The 21183-nt window shown below is 42.6% G+C and overlaps 2 protein-coding genes across 11 annotated transcripts in view; one reads left to right on the top strand and one right to left on the bottom strand.

The window, feature by feature from the left end:
• Nucleotides 1-14105, top strand: part of MGAT5 (alpha-1,6-mannosylglycoprotein 6-beta-N-acetylglucosaminyltransferase) — a 122596-nt gene extending 108491 nt beyond the window's left edge. For all 4 annotated transcript variants that reach the window (XM_065840549.2, XM_065840551.2, XM_071810780.1 and 1 more), the window contains 3 exons: nucleotides 505-579; nucleotides 5018-5175; nucleotides 6875-14105. In XM_065840549.2, the coding sequence (XP_065696621.1) occupies nucleotides 505-579; nucleotides 5018-5175; nucleotides 6875-7073 (432 nt within the window). In that variant the 3' untranslated portion in view covers nucleotides 7074-14105. The remainder of the gene's footprint in view (nucleotides 1-504; nucleotides 580-5017; nucleotides 5176-6874) is intronic.
• Nucleotides 14106-19425: 5320 nt separating this feature from the next.
• TMEM163 (transmembrane protein 163) overlaps nucleotides 19426-21183 on the bottom strand; it is a 91954-nt gene continuing 90196 nt past the window's right edge. For all 7 annotated transcript variants that reach the window (XM_071810781.1, XM_071810782.1, XM_065841427.2 and 4 more), the window contains one exon: nucleotides 19426-20583. In XM_071810781.1, coding sequence (XP_071666882.1) covers nucleotides 20523-20583 — 61 coding nt within the window. In that variant the 3' untranslated portion in view covers nucleotides 19426-20522. The remainder of the gene's footprint in view (nucleotides 20584-21183) is intronic.

Raw genomic sequence — 21183 nt, 5'->3', positions numbered from 1 at the left:
CGGGCTGCCCAAATACATGCTCAGTTCTTTTGACTGATTTTGTAGCCTTGAAATAACCACTACTGTGCACTCACAGTGAGGAATTGTAATGAGGACACTTCAATGGGAAAAACAAAACCCCGGAGTAATTTTCAAAGATTTCACATTCTTTTTGGTCATAATGTTTCTTTTTCACTTCAACTCCAGAACTGAAACTTAGTTAAAACAGGAGCTCTGCAATCCCCTAGGGTCTCAGGCTTGCTTTTTATCTATTACTTTGCAGTATACCCTGAGTTTCCGTAAAGATAATCACTGAGCAACTTTTATTGCCTTCACAAAGGAGCAAAAATCAGCTTAAATTGCTGATGGTTTTGTGAAACTGGTTTGTTAATGAGTTTATTTGCATTTACTATTGCTACTTAAGCTGTAATGTAGTATTTGGAATGCAAGCTGCTACCACTCAGTGCACCACAAAGTTAATTTAAACAAAAACCCCTCTAACCTTAACACACTATGTTTCCACAGATTGACCCTTATTTGCCCTATGAATTCACATGTGAGGGAATGCTTCAGAGGATGAATGCATTTATTGAAAAACAGGTACGAACATTTGCTGTGGATGAATCTTTTATTGATGTTGGAAAGGGAGGACTCTCTCCATTTTAAAGCTTCTCAGTGTTGTTGCTGTTCAAGTATAAGCAGTAGCTGTGCAGTCCTTGTCTGGGCAGTTGTTTGCTCAGAAGTTCCCTTGGGAGGTCCACAGGGACTCAGACATTCACTTCTATGGACTTGGGAGGCTCCTTCCAGATACAGCACCAGTGGGATTTTTCATGTGTAAAGAGACTGACTAAAAATTAAGACAAAGTGCTGGCTACCAGAATATTTGTTCTGCTTCTCAGTTTGCCTTTAGGTTCTGATTCATCTGTGAGTGTCTGATTTACCATATGTAAAGATGGATATACTTTATCTGAATTTCAGGAACTACAGGAGCCTTTAATTTATTTTTTTTTTATCTGTTGCTTGATTATTTGATTGATTGATTGATTGATTTACAAAGAACCTTCCTTCTTCTGATGTTATACCAAAGCAGAAAGGCAAAGTAATTTTCCAGTGTATGTGTGACTCCTTTAACTGTGTGCACACAAAAAAATATTTGGGTCACGAAGTATCACTTAAATATACAGATAGCTCTGTGGAAGAATTGCACTTAGGCTAGAGCCTCTGAGAGGATTTTCCTAGTATTTAGTTTCAATCAATAAAGCTTTAAATGGTTTGGAAACCAGTTACTTAAAAGACGTTTGGTCCCCATGCATTATTGCCAGCTGAGAGCAGCAGAAGATATTGAGTTGGAGTAATAAGCTGCAGAGATTTACACGGGATCTTGATTTCTAGAAACTGTATGTTTGCTTGGGCTTCTGCCCAGGGCAGATCTGGTGCAGTGGCCAGCTCTGCCTTCTGTTCTGGCTGCTGCAGGAGAGAGATAAGAATAACTGATATCTCTGTTATGCCAATGAACTTCCAGGATTTCTTTCAAAAGCACCGCACATGCTCCTGTATTTCTGAAAGAAGACAGTATTACAGGCAGTAATAAAGAATAACACAGCTTCAGATGAGAAGTGTAGTTAAGTACATAGCTATTTCCAGTTTCCTGCCAATAAACACTTCATGCTTTTTGCTGCTGTATTGATCACATAACCTGTAAAAGTATCTCTGATTCTTTTGATTCTTCTGAGTTAGCTATAATTGAGAGGTTTTGTCAATACAGGAAGGAATGGAGCTCAGTGTAAGGGAGAAAAAGAGACAATCTAGAGATAGCATCTGTGGGGCAAAACTCTCCCCTCTGGGACCTCCTGCCAGGGCTGAGCCCTGGCCTCTGCTGCCTGCTTCTCAGAAATAAATGCAGTATTGTCATTTGGTTTGTTGCTTTGGCTAATTGTCAAAAGCCATTATTGTTTCACAGCCCCCAGGATGCTCAAGCATCTTTATCAGCTGCATGTGCTTAGCACTGTGCCCAATTAACATGTCAGATGTAGCGAAAATAAAGGTTGAGACCTTCTTTTGCAGAGTTAGTGGTGGGAAGTAGGCAGAACAGAGAAAGCAGCACAATCTTGCAACAGAAACAAAGACACATGGAGTTGATCTGACTGAGAGGTTGTGGGGTGCTTTAACCATGAGAGCATGGTCTTCAGGGGGTGTTTGAATGTGAGGAGGATGAGGCCAGGCACACCCATGCACAAGTCACCGTATGGGACTCTGAAGCTCTAGGATTTAAAGGAGTTGTTGGAGCTCCCCTTGTGGTGCCTTGGCTCAAGATCAGGATGGAGGATGATTCACAAGAAAGGTTTAGTGAATCCATCAAGTCTTCAGATCCAACAGCTGGGCTGGAGGTCTTCAGGGTCTGAAGCAAGAGAACTGCTGTGTGCTGTGGTCTCACGTTTAGCAGTGCCACCTTCAGCTGGATTAGAACAGTTTGCACTTCAGGCTGTGCCTTCCTGCCAGTGCCTTGCCAGCCGCCCGGCGTGGCTGCTCAGAGCGTCTGTGCCATCTGCTGAATCCATCCCTTGATCCTGGCTGCTCTGTGGTTCTACAAACGGTTGTGTCAGCTCTGCAAGGTGGCAGTGTGGGGTGGGAGCCAAAGGGTGGGACCGCTTGAGTTGGCATTGCCATCAAAGGGGCAGCCAGGCAGCTGCAGCCGAAGCAGCTGCGGGATTCCCTGTTGCAGACTTGGGAGTTGTTGGAGGAGACAGGCTGGGCTGATGGACCAGACATGCTGCCTTTGAAAGATGTGGTCAAGCAGAGTGCTTGGTAACCCGGCAGAAAATGGTTTTGGCAGGGATCTGCCAGGTTGGCAAACTGACTTGGCTCAAGAGGGTGAGCTGAGCACCAGAGCTTGGCGAAGGGAGTGGAGTGAGAATGTTCCTCCAAGGGCAGGAAAAGCCAGAGAGAACAGGACACCTCCTTTGATGGCAGCACTGGGCCTATTTCACCTTGAAATTGTGGCTATAGGTAAACATAAACACAGTCTCTGGTGAAACTTAACCTTCTGTTTCACATAACATCTTTATTTTACCCTAATGCATGTAGGGTTGTGGGGCAAGGCAGACTGGGGTGAGGATACCAAATTTAGATTGCTTTTGATGGTTGGTAGGAAGACTAACCAGAGACAGCAAACTGAAACACAGGCCCGTGTGCTGGTGCCTGTGAAGGTGAGGTGCTCTGAGACGTGTTTCAAGGTGGCATGAGCTGAGGAAGCCTTCCCACCAAGCTCTGGACTGGAAATGGGAGGCTGTGCCCAGTTTTGGGGAAGAATTTTCAGCTAAGACATGTTAAAAGCTGAAGCCCCCAGCAAATGGTAAAGCCTCACCAAGTCATTCACTGTCTTTAAAAATGTTGTCTTCCACCTGCACTAGCTGTGAATCCAATCCGATATTACAGTATTGCATATATTACATTAGTATTTATTGCAGTATTATATAGTATATATTGAACTGGATTTTGAACCTGTATAGATTTCCTCCTGCATGTAGTATATTAAATATTGATTTATAAAAGGACACAATAAGCATGGCACTTATGTCCAAATAGCAAAATGTCCTTTTTGATATAACCTCATTAAAAAATACCTCCAACCATCTGTTGTTAACCTACTTATTTAGATGCTGTTAAAATTATTCTGCCATGAATATGCTGTAAAATGACTTTTTTTTTTTAATATGGCATGAGGCAACGGCTTAGAGCTGCATCAGGAGAAGTTCAGGATAGGTGTTGGGAAAAAGTTTGTCACTGAGAGGGTGACCAGGCACTGGAACAGGCTCCCCAGGGAAGTGACCATGGCCCCAGACCTGTCAATGCTCAAGAAGTGTTTGGACAATGCTCTTAGATAGATGGTGTAGCTTTTAGGTTGCCCTGTTGGACTCTATGATCTTTGTGGGCCCCTTCCAACTCAAGATATTGTATGATTCATGATCATATAATATTAAATCTGTGATTAGACCTGGGAGTATGAAAACTTCCTCCTCCAGCAAAGGAACTCTAACCAGAGAAGAAAAAAAATCAAACTGATATTGAGAACTGGTAAATGATTTGGAGTCTTAGCTTCTTTGAAATTTCACGTAGTTCAGTCTTTCTAAGCTTTGGATCACAGTGTGGGACCTGTTGTAATACAAGTGTTAGTTTTGTCAGGCGAAAGCAAACCATGATGGGCTGGGCCACACATTTTTTGATCACCTTTTGATGGCAGTTGCCCAAATGTTAAAATAATGGCTGAATATAATGGAATTTTATATAAAACCAGTGGCTAAAATTTTTTCTTTGCTTTTTCACTCTTAAAACATCAAGATTGTAAGAACTTGTCTTGAAGTAGTTTTTGCTCAGGTGTGTTTAGATAGCGTTTCTTCCTTCCACCTTTCCACTGTGGTGACACTTGACTGCATGCATTATTTATAACCAAGTTTTACAGTGTTGGGAGAGCACTTTTACTAGCAGTTCAACCAAGAAGAGCAAACAAACTCTTTGAATCCTGGTTGCTTTATAGAAAACTTCAGACTTTTATGAGCTCAATTCACTCCATAGCACTGCGAGTCCCCTGATCCTTTCCAGATGGTTTCCCACATGGGCCACAGGAGACATTTCTCGCCTGCAGGGTAACTGGCCTCTGGAATTCTCCTACCAGAACTTCCTTCTGGTATTTGTGCTGTTACAAAAATAGTTCTGCTAGCACTGAGTTAGTGAAACAGGGATCACTGAGAAAGCCCAAAAGGGGTTGGAAATGTAGAAGAGAGTATCTGGAGTTGCTTGTGATAATTAAAAAAGGGAAGGGTAGGGAAGAAGAAAAATTATGCTATCACATTTCACATAGCAATCAAAGGTGATAATTCTCTCATGCTAAAAAGAAAAGAAAATAATTCTTTTTAAATGTAAACACAACTGAAATGATCTGCAAAATGGCTGGGTGATAATAACCACTTATTTTACTAATGGAGAAAATTGCTGTCAGGGGACTGGATGCATCACAATAAAATATGATCTGTCACTGCAGGATTTCTGTCACGGGCAGGTGATGTGGCCTCCATTAAGTGCCCTTCAAGTAAAAATGGCTGAACCTGGAAAATCCTGTAAACAAGTTTGTCAGGAAAGCCAGCTCATCTGTGAGCCTTCCTTCTTCCAGCATCTTAACAAGGACAAAGCTCTGCTTAAGTAAGTACTTAAAAGCACAAACATATTATTTGGTCTCTTTATTGCCACACATGAAGTTTAGTGAATGAACTCCGTGAGAAGGGAAGGGAGGGAGTTCTGTCTGTCTGTCTGCAGCGAGCTGTGAGGCTAGCTGTCAGTCCTTCTGGCAGCAGCTGGGAGAAGCTATCGCTGCACTGAGAGCACTGTTCCACATAGCACATGTTTTTGCAGTGAGGAGTACAGCACCCAGGCCGAAGATTTCCATCTCTTCCTTCGCTCGTCCGTCTCCTGCATTGCATGCATCCCTGCAGTGTCCATGGATGCTGGGTTGCTTGCACTGAGCAAAGGTGCTTGTGCTGCAGGGATGGTGGGTGCCAGGGCTGGAGCTGTGTTTGGAGGGAGCCTTGGCAGCCCTGGCTGGGCAGGTGCACTTCTCCGTGGCTTTTGCCGTATCTTCTGAGCGTTAGGCAACTTTTGCATGACTCCGAATGCTAAGAAATGAAACAAAAGGCATTTTGTTGCAGTAAATAGAACTCTGTACACATTGTGTGATTTCTATCGGTTATTCACACATTTTTAAATATAGCACTTTTAAAGTGTTGCTTTTGTTTATTAAGTTCACGATTAACATCCATATTGAAACATCTGTTTTCGTTGGCAATCAGCAATTACTGGTTCTGCAAACCTTTTGTTGGTGTTGTCTTAGGTAAAGATAGCAGACCCTTGTACATTAGAGGTATTAGTACCAATTTATAAAGCTTACCAGCTATGCATTAAGGAAATTAATGTTGCTTTCAGGTGCCGTCTCTTTGGGAGTATGTCTGTGTTCCTTTCAGAATGAAAATGAAGCTGGGCTCCCACAAATGGGTGCTAGGGAATCTGCTTTCTAGGTTTTCTATCTCCACTTTTCGCTACATCAAATTGTAGAAAGTTTTTATATTTGTATTTTGTTTGAAAAGCTGTAATTTCCAGTGGAGTTCAGAAGCAGCCCATGTAAAAACTTTGTCAGGCTTCTTTTCTAGCTGCCTAGGCAGAATTATAATTCTGGGAGGGAAAACAACCAAACAACCAAAAAAACCAAACCTCTGTTCAATGTTGAAAGCTACCAATGTTTCCAGAATAAGTGAAAAACAAGCCTCTGCTGGAATTACTGCCCTTGTGCTTAAGCTTTGTGGTCAGAAAATGGCAACTCCAATTGTTGATTTTTTCGGTTCCTGGAGCGGTGTGTCCTGCTCCGAGTGGCTTTGGCTGCCACACACCCCGCAGCGTCACCTTGTCCTCCCTGGTTGGCCGTGACTGCGCCTCGGGTGACCCAGGGCTGCCCGGCACCCCGTGACTTACTGGGGGGAGACAGATCCCTGCTGACATCAGTGCGAATATCTCCTGATTTCACATTCTTTGCTCTTGTCTTGCTAGAAATCCATGGTGTATTTCACTATCATGCACTGGGCAACAGTCAAAAGCATTTTTTTCCTTTTTAACTTCTTTCATTAATCTTTAGGAAATAGAGCAAAGCTGGAAGGACTGTGCTGCCCTCTGCAGAGAGAATCTGCACAGGCAGAAAGAAATGAGAGTCATGGTCTCGAAATCTGCAATTCTACATGTACTTGATTTAGGGTGCAATATAGCATTCTATTTCATTTTTCATGAGGAAGCATGAAAACTGTACCAAACTCCTGTGAGCTCCACTGGGACTTAGATCATGTGCTTTGTTTTTTAGGCATAATATCGAATGTCTCACCATGGAGTCTGCAAATGATATCCTGGTCCCCTCTTTTGATGGAAGAAGGAAACACTGTGTTTTCCAAGGTGACCTCCTGTTGTTCAGCTGTGCCGGATCCCACCCGACCCACAGAAGAATCTGCCCCTGCAGAGACTATATTAAGGGGCAGGTTGCGCTTTGTAAAGACTGCCTATAGCAGCGGCAGAGCTGCTGGGGAATTGAGGACAAACTGTAAGTAGTTTTGAGAGGAGCTACTTATTACTTCCTGCACTTTTGTCCAGGTTTTTCACTGCAGGCAGAGCTATCCTTGCTGGGCAGAATCTCCGAAGAGAGAAGGGATTCATAACAAACAGCTAACTGATCTTTTTCCCTAGAAGAACATTCGCAGCGTAACTCTTCAGATTCCTTCATCTGTTTGCGAAGAGAAATGAGATTCATGTTCTACAGCGATTTGAAGATGACTGCACAGAATAGTTTGTAGAAAATTCTCAGACCCATCAAACATCTTTTTGTTGTTGTTTGGGTGAAGTGTTTTCTATTTTTTAATGAGTTAGGACATCCCCCATGGTTAGCTAAAGGATCTCAACTTCATTCCAGTAGAAAAACGACACAAGTGAGCGCAGGGGAGGGAGGACTAACGTTGATTCTAGGTGCACTGTTTTGGGTACTGAATGGCTATAAAGTGGTTTATTTCACAAGAACTCAGAATCACAAGCTAGCTCTGTACCCTGCTGTTGGGTTATCTGGGCCCATTCTTTCATTTTTTTCTTCTTTTTTTTTCAATCTTTGTATACAACACGGTATTGTTTGCATCCCAGCTGCTGCCTCCGAGCAGTCCAAACAGTATCATGAATGAGCAAAAAGGCAGTTGCCAGCGTGTGACACATCATCTTAGGGACTCGACAACTGCCTCGGGTTGTGCCGTTCTTCGGTGTGGAAAAGCTACAAAAACATACTGCCGTTTTCGGAACGGACTTGTCACGGTTTACTGGTCCCATGTAGAGAGTAATCCTTGGAATTTGCCCATGCTTCTGTTGTAGTCTGTCTACTAGAAATACTGTGTGAAGCAAAAAGTATTCAGCATCATCGGAGCAATATTATCGTTAGAGCCTCAGTTTGCTACGGCTTCCAGTAGTTAAAGTGTTGCTGAATGACATAGAAAGGTTAAACTAAGCTAACTATAATTATTGTATGGTAGAAATGTAAAATGTTTTCATAACTAGCTAGGTTTTTAAAGAGAATTTTTTCTGAAAAACAAGTAAGAGGAGACAACTGGTAGGAAAAGCGTTGATCAACCTTGTTGGGTCTTTGATGGTTTTTCTGGTTTGGGAGGGGTTATTTGTGGGGGTTTGTTGTTGGTTTTGGGGTTTGTTTTGATTTTTATGTTGGGTTTTTGTGTTGTTTTGTTTTTGGTTTTGTTTTTTTTTTAGCAGGCACACCAGTTACAAATTTAGATAAAGAACAATACAAGAGTTTGGAATTCAAATTGAACTTCATCGTTTTAGCGCAGCAAATTGAATCTTCTAAACCGCCTTCTTTTTATAGAGATATATTTTGTTACTTTCAGCAGAAGGTGACATGCTTGACAGCACCATTTGTAGTCGGGAAATGCGCTAAGATTAGTGAGAAACAAATGTGCAGAATATTTTGAAAGCAGTCACAGTCTGCAGGCCTGCAATTCGGACATGCTCTGATCATACCGAAAAAAACCCAAATCAACCCGAAAAAGGTTTTTTTCATCAAGATTGGTAACAAACATTATCAAGTAACAGCGAAAGGTATTTTCAGTTTTCCTTTCTTGGATATATCTGGTTGGTTCAGATATTCCTTGTCACCGGCATTCATTAGCTGTGTGTGGATATCAATATATCTCTTGACCTACCAAAGACCAAGCAAGGGAAATGCTGTTTAATCTTGGATACATTCTCAGAACAGTATACATTGAAAGTTTCAATTTAAAGCAATGAAATAGCTTTTTTGGGCTTTTTTGTTTCCTGCCTCAGCACTCCTGAGGGTGTTATCCTCTAACACCCCAACACTGCCCTGGACTACACAGGAACTTCATCCTCATTGTGGAGTATCCAAAAAGGATACGTGGGACCTCTTGAACCACAGGGTCACCAGGAACCGGGTTGTGATGCTGATAAAATCTGCTGTATTTTAGAGTAATTTTCCAGAAACAGAACAGCTGGGTTCTCTAATGGGAGGCGAAGATTTTGTATGAAAAGGAAACAAACACAAACTAGTATGAAAATACGGTTACCATAGCTCAGCATTTGCTCCAGTCAGCACAAATGTAGTTTGCAGTAGTTGTAATACCCTGGAGAAGCTGGGGGAGGAGGATTGGAAATGGGTCCGAGCAGGCACGACAATTTTGTATTTATATGAAATATCCGCTGCGTACGCGTGCGTATTTGTGAAACTGGCAAGTCCTGCGCATCACAGTATATTTACTTCTACCTGGTGCTGAAAGTAAAGGTGGCAGCAGAACTTGCCTTTACCAGTTGAGCCTGAGGTTCTTCAGGCAGGAATTTAGTTTGCAAGGAGATATCACAGAATTACATGGGAAACAAAGATTTGTACGTGTGCATTTAAAGAATGCAAAACACGTCATTTTTGCTGTAGTGTCATTCTTTGCTGTAAATACATATTTGCTTGTTTCTCTCCCACTGTATGGTCCACTCGCCATACTGCATTTTATTTTGCCTCTAAACCTTTAAAGATGGGAGGGGTTGGTATTTGTCATTATAAGATTTTCTGGTCTAGTGCTTTGCTCAGTGCTAAGTTTGCCTTTACCACAGCAGGCGGAGTCTATTCTAAGCTCTGTTTTTTCGTGCTGTAGCACTGTTTCTTTCTGGTCTACTGAACTGAATTACCGCATACTGGCAAAAATGAAACAGCCAGCACCGATGCCGCTTGCATTGCAGCCAGGGATAGAACATCCAAATTGGCTTCAGAATCTGTTGGATCTGATCCTGTTTCCACTGAAATCTATAGAGAAGACTCATTAGTCTTAAAGAGAAAAGAATCAAGACCTATAATTTGATAGGCCTCTATGAATTCTAAATTCTCTTTTCAGAAGACACATTACTTTTATGAAATATGACTTCAGTCTAAATTTCTGTAAAAGGAGGCCATCGCATGACAACTGAAAGTGCATAAACTCTGCCAACGTACTCACTAAACCCGATTTAGGATCCCCCGTCAGACAGCGGTGGTTGTTCACGCGTCACTAAAGCAGCGAAGCTTTCCACAGATAAGCACTCAGGCAAATCCACGTGGGGCTATTGAAGTTTGAATGATTTACTAAACCATGTAATATATATATCCACATTTCAGGACAGAGCGCAGCCTTCTGTCCAAGTTCCATAACTATATTCCTTCCTAATTAAAGAATGAGGGTGTAGTCCAATTATTGCACTTAACTAAGGATATTAGAGATGGGCTGTGCTGCTGTTTCTCAGTCTGGCAGTAACGGTTGCAGCTTCCTGTACTCGGAAATCAGGTTTTTGCATTATTTGCATTTGAATATATTGATCAGTGATTGATGAGGAAAAATGTCAAAAGTTGAATATAAAAACACTTCACAAGCTTTTAAACATATCTCTCATATCAAGACATTCTTTGTTTTAAAACTTTGTATTTTTGTATGTGACCTAGTTTTTTTCAAAAATCTTGTTCCTAAGAGATTAGAAAACTTGAGAGAAGCATTTACATATTTATTAAAATTAACATAAAAGGCTTGCCTTTGAAAGGTAAAGTTGGTAAATACACACTGTTTAAAAATGCCAATAAAAACCTCATTTATTTCATATATGCAAGTTGATTTGCACATGTATAAACAGAGTTGCTTTTTGCATTTTGTGCTTAGCTTCTGTGTTTCTTTTTGTAATTTATAGTTGCAGCTGTGTGTTTGCTGCTTTATATCAGATTATGTTTCTTTCAGAAGTATTTAATGTTTATGTGCCTTTTACTTTCTTTGGGGTTTGGATGAGTGTTTGGAATATGGACACTGTCTGAACAAGTATAATGGAACACTAATTACAGGTAAAAATAGTGCTTGATGAGCATACAGCATAACGGTATGAATTTTGACTGCTTTTAAGTAGTGGAGAAATCTGTTCTAAAATTATAAGGTGAGGGTTAATAAGATGAAACTATAACTTTGATTATTCTTGCAAAACATGGCTTCTGCAAGCAAAGTACCCTTGACTGAATATCAGTAATCTGATGTGAGAGCTCCTGCTGGGGTGTCTGTTTAGTGACCAGAGCGCCAACTCCAACCTAACTGAAAACCTCTAAACCAGCCACCCCTGGTTTGATCAGCAGGAAAACTGAAGATCCACATCAAAGTTTGTGAGGTGTTGGGTTTTCAGATAATGGCGTCTGCACGTGGAATCGCACAGGGTGTTTGTGGTGCGGCCCTATCACAACACCTGAATTTGCGACTCTCGGCGGGGAAGGGACCTCTGGATAGTCAGCTTATTGCAGGTGTTTTTCTTTTTACTGCGACTAATTTTCTGCAAGAAGAGCGTTTTGCGCAATAGCTGCCGATGAGGTTTGAGGTGGCGCTGGCAGAGCGGGGTTGCACAGAGCTTGGACTGTGCGGCGGCCCCACTCGGCTCCACTCCCGCCTGCTCCTACCGCTTCTGCAGCTTGCTTACTGACAGATTTCTGGTGAGAGCAGCCAAAAAGCAGGTTGTGAGCTGGTGTCTTCTCACTTCTCATGTTGTACTGCTGTCCTTTAAATCCTAGTCAATGTCCTTGCTTTATCCTTGATAAGGAAGACATGCCCTCCCCTCTCAAAAATAAGTGGCCTGTCTAAATTACAATAATGATTTATGAGCTTGCTGCACTTTTCACATAAACAAAACCCAAACAGATTTCTCAGGTATGTGTTTTGCTCATAGGGCATTTCAGGACCAGGTTTTGCTAGTGAAATAAATTAAAGGGGATGAATGAGGCTGGATACAATCTCATCCAAGTCTAATTAACTTCCTGACTCCCACTGGCTTCAGTGATAGCAGAACTCCTCCGTTCATTTTTCTTCAAATTAAAAAAGCAGCTCCCCCTTGTTGTTACATAGAAAGCACTGTATCTTACAAGATAAAGACCAAACACTTGCAGGTTGTGTTGTACACATATCAGTGACGGTTTAGCTTGCTGTCACAGCATATATCATCTCTGACTAAGCTGTACTTATTAAAGTATCCGTTGAAAACTTACTTAAATAGCTGTTCAGTCTCTAGTTTGGAGTTGGAGGGCTGGGTGTTGTTTTGTTGGTTTTGTTGTTCTGTTTGCTTCTATTTTTAAAGAGACCGTTAGTTATCAGTTCCCCATTTCAGTCTTTATTCCAGGGGTGCTACCATTTTGGCATGGCTGTTTCTTTGTGGTATTTGCCTACAGCTGCTATGCCTTCAACTTTTAACGCGCGATCTCTTTCCGTTTGTAGTTCTCCTTTGGCCCCACCGCTCAGGGGGCCGCTGTAAGGTGAACAGTGCACTGACAGATGTACGCTTTCATTCAGCAACAGAAATGGTTTCATTGAGATATGCTTTAATAATATTGCTGTAAATGTAACATCAAAACATATTGTTTTATGGGCAGTGACTTAAATCTCGTCTTCATATTTTTAAGCAGCTCTATAGGGTTTTTTTTAATTAGTTTATAATTTCTGAATATTATATTTAAATGCACTGTGTAAACAGCAAACTCCGTGTCTCAAGTGTGAGATGTTTACTGTAGGAAAGTGTTGAAAATACCGGAGGCTGAACCCCAGAATGCCTCAGATGTGAGGCATCGTTCATGTTCTTTCTTCCAGGGAAAAATAACAAAGTGCAACCATTGCCAAAGCGTCTTGCTTTAATAGGTGTAATCCTTTACAGATCCATATAGCTAGGAACATACAATAGTATGTTTTGATACAGCAGACCTCTCCCGGCAGCACTAAGCCACCTGTTTATTAAAGGGGCAAATAAAATCAGGTCCTCAAAGTTCTGATGACTAATAGTGACTAATCCCCTTCTCCCTGCAGGACAGAGGGGCCTTGCGCCGCCTCTCCCTGCCCATTTAACGAGGGTAGGAACAGCTTTTGTCACCTTTAGGGGCTGGCAGAGCTGAGGCCCTGAGGACCCTGCTGTCTTCACACCTCACAGCAATGAGAACACGCGGCAGCTTCTCCGCACAGGAAAATCTGCATTGCGCTGCCCCGCCTTACCTGCGCATCCCGGCCCCAACCAGCCCTTGGCTTTGGGGAGAGCACGGAAATAACGCTGCGGCATTTCCTGGAGCCATCAGGCACTTGGCAAAGCGCTGGCAACACGTCCTGCCTGGGACTCCAGCCGCTGCAAAGTAGTTTGAAGTATCAAATAGGTAATACGATAAGTCAAGTTAAATTGCTGTCTGAAGGCAGTTAACAGGGTTATAGCCAGAACTGATTTGTTACATTCATTACCAGGTCTGTTGCAGCACAGTGACAGTGAAAACCATTTTTAAGAAATCATGGGGTTGTGTCGTTTTCACAAAGGAGTACGGCAGGGGAGGAGGAAATGGCACTTTTTACCAAAGGAAAAAAATACTAAATATTGTGAGAATAGTTACCCTGAAGATTCTGAGAGAGCTAAAAGAATGGTTGAAGGGAATATTAACAAAGCTAATTTGAGCTTGGAGAAGCTGATCCCTGAGCTCGCTGGGCTGGCGGCTGTGCGGAGTCCAAGGGCAACCGGGGCAGCTCTTTGGTTTCTGGTCTGACTCATTCCCTGGGGGGTCTGTCCATGGGCGAAGGGGGTCAAACTCTGAATAAACCAGGTAGCACTGTAAATTGGAAAAAAAAAAAGGCAAACCTACCGAAATCTCAAAAAATAATAATAATTTGGAGTCAGTGACAGTTTTTCTATGTACATGAGAACTTCAGGGTCAGACTGGTACTGTATGCATTTGGTTTGAATTCTCTCCTAAAAGGTTGTTCCTTTGTCTTCTTTAAATTGTTGTGTTCCACTATATTACGTTCAAGCAGTTTGATTCAGAAAGAACAGAGCACAGTGGTTCAGATATGGTTGAGTTACTGGGATTCAACAGGATGGTTTTTTTATTTGATTTTATTTTTTTATTTTAGAACAGTCAATGTCTGTACTTTAATGGCATAGAAAAATGCTTTGTTTTCACTGTTGTAGAAAAAGACTAGGGAGAACTTTATTTTTCAATAAACCTTTTTCTTGTGTGATTTGGATTTATGATTGCTTTGTGCCTAAATGGTGTTTGGGTGGCTTATCCTCGCAGTTTTGCAGCTGGGCAGGTGAGCATGAAGAGTCCCATTCACTCACATCTCGGTCATATGAACAACAGGCAAGTAATTCTCTCTTTGCTTTGGTTTGGTTTGGTTTAAATCCAAATTGGATAATGGATGAAGTCAAGGTCTATTTTAGGAGGGCAGCTTTGCCACGGCAGTAGTTAAGAATTCCAAATGCAGGCCAGAGCTTTTTTATCTATTCTAAAAACATCCATTTGTAATACAGCTGCTCTGTACTTTGTAAAACTACACCGGAGAAAAGCAACTGCTTCCGTTCTTACAGCAAAACCTTTTTCCATGTTTTTCCTATGTCTTTTTCTTTTGAACATGTAAAGTGAGAATAGTACAGCAGTCAGTAGCTGCCAGCTTGGGATCCTTTTTTTCCCGTCCCAATTATTGCTGATTAACAATAGCATAAGTAATTTCAAACTGAAGTGGGAAGGCAGAATGGCTGCGGGCTGGGATAGGGTTGTGACCTGGGGTTGGCAATCCAGTCGCACAATCTCTTCACTGCCAGAATTCGGAAATTTAGGGCATCGTGGTTACATCTGATGGTTTTCTGCTGCACGTTTCTTGCGGTGAGTCTTCAAGAGCCTTTTCTTACTGTTCCAGTGAGGTGAGGGATGTGAATATCCTTCACCAGTTGCCTCTTTTTATAGGTATTTCTTTTTCTTCTTATTTACTTCACCTCGGACTAAAATGGGTGAAAGGTTTGTTGGTTCTATGTTGCTATTCAACGTGCTGCAATTCCCCAATGTTTCCAAACATCAAAATGAATTAGTGAAGGAGGCTGCTCATTCAGTCCCATGCTCTGGTTATTTTTGGAAACATTTTCCTTCCTGTTTCATTCCCCTAATTGCTGTTCAGCTTTGACTTTATAAGGGGACATCTGTAAAATGGTGAGCAGCTAGAGTCAGATGTGGGCTGTGTTGCAGTCACATAATGGAAAAAAAATGTATGAAACTTGGAACTTGGACTAAAAAATACACACGCCATGCAGCTGTTTCAGGAAGATCATTGGGAAGCTTAAATACTTAAACTCTCACACACTTAGACGGTTTAGTCAAACTCCATCTGGTAGAGAGGCTACAGATGGAAACGTTTTGTTGAGACTTTGTGCGGCTCTCAAAAGCTTCATCATGTGAGAGACGGAGCATCCCAGTTTGCTGTCTTACAGTGCCCCTTATTTATGGTTATGCTTGTTGGGACTTGCACATTGTTTTACTGATTATGGAGATTGTATTTAACTAAAATCCTGGTAGTAAATTTTTGGTGCCAAAACCAGAATATTGTTTGCAGCAAACAGGCTCCAGCTGTTGAGTCCCACTGTATGTCCTGCTTTGCCTTGCGGACCCTTGGCTCATAGGCCTCCCAAACATCTGTGTGGAGGGAACTTCAGAGCAGAAAGTGCTGGACAAAAGCTACTTTAAAGGTAACACCACCTCTAGAGCAAGTGTACTGAGGTATGAGCCTCTGGTGTTTCAGCAGGTAACAATTGGTGCTTGTGAGGTAAGTGGATCTTTGAAGTAAAAGCTGCTGAATCTCTAGAGACCTCACGTAGCTTTTATTTCCTCCTTGCCTCTGCAGGCAGGAGGAATCAACACGATTGACCCAAGGCCATGCCATGGGCTTGGATTCTGTCCAGGGGGTCAGCACCAGTAAAAGGAGGTTGGTATGTCTTGTCACTTGGCCGTTTTGGAATAGGTGGTGCCCTCACTCCTTGCCCTGTGGTGAAGGTGACAATCCTCGGAGGCCGCGGTCAGTCAGAGAAGAGTTCAGAAGGACAGCAAGGTTGGTGGCCAGAGCTGATAAAATGGCTGTTTCCTAGTTACTTGCCAAACTAAGAAGGAAAACTCCCTTCTGTGCAGGCTGTGGATAAAAACTTCAGCCTTCCTGCATTTGAGAGTTCTTGTTGGAGCCGGTGTCAGTCCCTGCTGGACGTGCGCACAGGTTCTGACCACCTGCTCTTGCACTCTCCTGTGAGGGGGCTGGAGGCTGCTGGGACCAGCCGTGCTGGGCACCCTGGCAACCTGGTCCCACTAAACAGGGAAAAACTCAAGAGCCGTTCAGTGCTGCCTCAAATACCGACCTTGTGGCTGAAAGGCAAACATCAACTCCCCAGCGCGGGAGGAACAGGAGAGGGAAATATCCCTGGGTTGTCTGCTCCTAATTATGCTCTCACTTGCGTAACCTGGCCCCGCATGCCAGGCCGCAGGAATGTGTTTTTGTGCTACTCCTGCCTGGTTACTGGTGCTGGGTAAACACAGCTTGGGATGTCCTTGTCACAGCACCACTTGGTGGCACTGCACCCAGCACAGACTTCAGCAGCAGAGGTAAGAAATGACAGGTGCTGCCAGCGCAGCAAAACGCTTTGCTACCTGCAAGCTCTGGCTGGGGCATCTACACAGGTCCGTGCGTCCGGGAAAACCTCTGGTCATGCAGCTCCAGCGTTTCTTCTCTGTGCTGCTGCAGAGGCAGCTTGCTGCTATCGTGGGCCTCAGAGACTTCAAAACAAAATGGGCAGTGAAGACATTTCTTGAGTAGAAATTTGTCTGGGAAAAAGATGTATTGCCAGGTTGGGAACAAATATTCCTGCTTTGTGTGTTATTAAGGTTTAAAGTTTTCTCCTAGTGACCTAGCATCTCCACGAGCTGGCCCACAAAAAGGATGCCAGAAATGCCTGCACTTTTTTTTGCCAGGCAGCTGGGATTGCAGCAATGCAACTGGTACTGATAGCAGTGAGGAACTCGGTGGTACCTTCCCAGGTGCAGGTCTACCTGGAGATGAGTTTGACCTCATCTGAGAAGCTTCTTGTCTGGGATCTTTGCTTCAGGTCCATTTCCGGAACATCACTTTTAGCAAGGAGCTTCTTTCAAGCCTCAGTTTTTCCAGCCTGGTTGGGTGATACAGATTTATGGCTCACCTACTACAGCTAGAAGTGAAATGGGGCTAAATCAGCAAGGGATGGCTGGTCATTTCTTAATGAGTGCGGGTTCAAAAAAAATCTGGCTTTTAGCCCAAAATGAAACATTATCATGTTCCATTATTAAAATATACCTCATGCCTACTTGGTACATGCAGGGCATGGCTTGGGATTCCAGACTGCAGCTGCTGTAGTCCTTACTGTGAGAGGTTTTGATAGCTGCTTCTCTGCCAAACACTATGGCCAAATTCAGAGCACCTGCCCAGATTTGTAGTCACTTTCGGGGGTTAATTTGCAATTCAGAGTTTGGCCAGACTTTAATGTGTCAGTTTGCAGTCTCTGCCCTGGCCAGTGCTGTTCCTTCCATGAACAACAAAGCCCCTTCCTTGTGTCCTGTGCACAAGGAGGATTTGGAGGGGCCGACCAGCTGCTGGGGCCTGTGATCACCAAGCAAAGGACAACGCTGGCCAGAGCCAAGATTCAGGTGATTAGGCTGAGTGTTTTTGAGCTATTTCAGCTTTGGAAAAGTCCACCCTCACTTGGCTTAGCTGGAAGTACACTTGTTATCCCATACTTAGAAAAATAAACTGGCACAGACGCTTAAAAAAGAAAACTAATATAGCGGCTGTTTGTTACCTTTGAGGGGGGCTGGCAAGTGCAGGGTGTCTCAGTAAATTGGATGAGCAGTTATTTTCTCACCACACAAAGTCTCCCTGATGTTCGCTGGCTTTATCAGCAGGTATTTGCTTTCTTTTCTGGTTATCATTATTTCCTGGTCTTTTTCCTTTCAACTATCACAAGTATTTCAGTTATTTTCTAGTATTTACCTGCTAATACCAGAAATGCTTTGAAGCGTCTGTGGTAACTGAAAAGTTTCTGCAGTTGGTTTAAATTAATCTGATAAGAAAAAAATATATTAACTTGTTTAACCACATCTGCTTTCCAAAGGCTACGCAGCTGGAGTCCACACTCACAGACACCCCTAAGAGAGCATTCCGGAGTTCCAGAAAACACTGTGACACCTCATTTAAGCGTTCAGCTTTGCTTCATGCATGAAGACATCTGCGCAATCCTGCACTCCTATTTACACTCAGTGTTTTAACAGAATTATTTACTGTTCGAGCTGGGTGTTGGTTTGAATGTCCTACATACTTTCAGTGATCTAGGACTTGTAGTAAGTATCTTGCCACAGCGAATTACAGGTCCTCACGTCCCTTCAGAAGCACTTGGCACTGGCCTCTGCTACATACAGGCTGCTGGAGGACACGGCCCTGCAGAACAGCTCTTTCGGTAGTTCCCAAGCGCCATTCTAATGCTCAGTGATGGGACTGGAGACATCGTAAAGCCCCTGGAGAGGCAGAAGAGGGTAAACAGCACTAACAGAACTAACAAAACCATGAAATGTCTAATATAGCTCTGGTCAGGCTCTGGTTCTGTGATGCTGAGGCTGAAGATACTTGACAAAAGCTCATTAATCGTTAATCTGTTCCACAGCTCATTTCATGGAGCTGTGAGTTAGAGAAGCAGCATAATGGGAAAATACCAGAACTAAGCAAAACAAATTAGGAACTTGTCTAAGAAGTCATGGGAGGGTATCTGATATTTAAAAATGCACCTGTGATGAGTACAGCAATGACTCCTATACTTTACCGTCTTTCAGGAGTGCTTGCTGAATTCATTTAGGAAGTATTGTACTTACTTTCATCTTATTGCTGAGTGACATACGATCTCTAACACCATCCTGTGACAGCAAAGCACAAGCAGCATCAGCACTGATAGCAACAATATTTTAAAGTTTGCGTGTAAATATTTATCTAAACTTAATTGATCCAAACTCTGTGCAGACAAACTCTAGCAGCAGAACGAAATACATTTTGCTGTAAAGCATTTTCTGTTTCAAGCAGAACCAAGTGTCATGTTTCCAACACTGTGCACCTGCCATGGGCACAGTCAGGTCAGTGACACCCCTGGGCGGTCTCTTCCTACACAGATCATTGAGCGATGGTTTGTACTAAAGAGCCTTAAGGCTCTGGCTGAGAACTTGCTAAGTGATGAGAAATACAGTTCTAGCATCACAAGGCACCAGTAAAAAACAAAACCCAGTGTCCCCATTGTACCTCAGTCACTGAACAGTCTCATATATCTCTTCCAGCTTGTCATCTGCTGCCATGTAGCCAGAAATGGGCATGTCTGGCTACTTCACTACTCACCATGGTCCTATTTTAAACAGTACCGTGGACTCTCTATATTTTATCCACCTGTGACAAACAGAAGCAACAATACTGGTTCTGTGTTGTGAAAACCAACCTGGAACATATAAAATAAAGAGAAAATGGATGTAGCCAGAGAATCCAGTTTAATAGGCTGCTATACAGGAAGACTTTGTTCTATGATACATTCTGGAAATAGTTTTCAAATGTTACTTACAGATACTGTATAAAATAGATACCAGTTTTATTGATTATACATCACGATTCTTTGCTCATTTAACCTGCTATTAAGTAATATATAAGATGTGTGATGGAAGGTGAGCAACACTTTACAGGACAATCTAAATCTAACAAATAGATCTGTATCTCACCACCAGATTGAGCCATTGCTGTGCCCTCATCAGACTACAGAGCAACCACAAAGTCACACACATCTGCATAAAGTATAACAGAAACTGAGAACTCCATTCCTCGAGCAGCTCCTCTTCCTTGCACAACTTTTTGGCTTTAGTCTGCACAGTAATACCGTGGGTGGTGCTTGTTTGGTCCATGCAAAGCTATCAACAGTGTCTCGTTAAGAAAAAAATACAATTTAAATTTAAGAGGTATCGTTTCAGTTAATTTAGGATTAAAATGAAGTATCTCTGGTCACAGAAAGGTTTGTACCTGCTCTGTGTCTCTTTGAATGGGGGGGGGGGGGGGGGGGCGGAAATAGCTTCTTAAGTGTTTTCAGCAACACAGCTCTTGGTGTCCAGACTCTACGTAGGATACTCTGTTGGCTGAAGAGGTTAGCGAGGATTGCACTTCTGTCACAGAATGTGTTGGGGAAAATACAGGCCAGGAATAAAAAACATAATTAAAAAAAATAATAATCTGAAACTGGCACTTCTTTACCCACAAGCTCATCACATCATTAAGAACACTTACTTTCACTCTGGAATATACAACATGGCAGCTGGGTTAAAACTTTAAAACTGCAAACTGCATGTTTTCTATTGTCACAGGAATCAATAGCATACATGGAAAAAAATGCCGCTGTTTCGCTGAATTGCAAGCAGTGTGCACATTTGCCAGTTTTACAGAGAGATTTCCCATTAAAACAAACTTCAACAAAAACAGACCACGGGAAACAAACTGCATATTTAGTAAAATACCATTGGCACCACTTGCCAAAATGTACGATGCTGTAGTTTTACAGTCCTGACAAAGAAGAGGGTGTGATCTTCACTCAAACATCTCGTAATGGCGCGTCTGCCTTACGCGGGGTATCATATCGATAAGCAACCTGCAGAGGAAAGCACAGGAGTGTTGAAGCAGAGGCACAGGAGAGCCCTGGAGCTGGGCTGTTCTATTTACTTATAAATATTGATCTATTTTACAAATAAAGAACTCATGTGCAGTAACAGCCTTATCTTGCTTCCTCCTGATCAGAATAAATTCTGTGCCACAATCAATTCAGCCCAAAAGGGAGCGTAAAACAAACTGCGTGGAGAGAAACTGCACTGCACTGCAGCCACCGAGGGACAGGGGACAGGGACTCTGGGCACAGCCGCGTTCACGCCAGGCTGCTGCGGGCGGGAGAGAATTGCGGCACTTTTACAAACTGTCAAATCGGGTAGTTGCCAAAAGAGAATTTAGTTTTACCCTTCATGAGTCTTCGCTGTGTCTTGGTGACGCAGCAGCTGAGCAGAGCAGACCGATGGTGTGTGCGCAGCCTGAGTTATAGTGGCTGCATAAAACACTTCGGATGCTGTTTGGTATGTTTAAATAAATCATTTCGTATGGATTTACTCCACGGTTTTCCAGAACAACTAGTTTTACAATGGAAGTAGTGATTATAGTGATTTTTCCAAGAATGGTATTTCCCATTAACAAGTTAATTTAA

The sequence above is a fragment of the Patagioenas fasciata genome, chromosome 7 (genome assembly GCF_037038585.1).
Source record: "Patagioenas fasciata isolate bPatFas1 chromosome 7, bPatFas1.hap1, whole genome shotgun sequence".
NCBI lineage: Eukaryota > Metazoa > Chordata > Aves > Columbiformes > Columbidae > Patagioenas > Patagioenas fasciata.
This window is presented reverse-complemented; position numbering and strand designations above follow the sequence as displayed.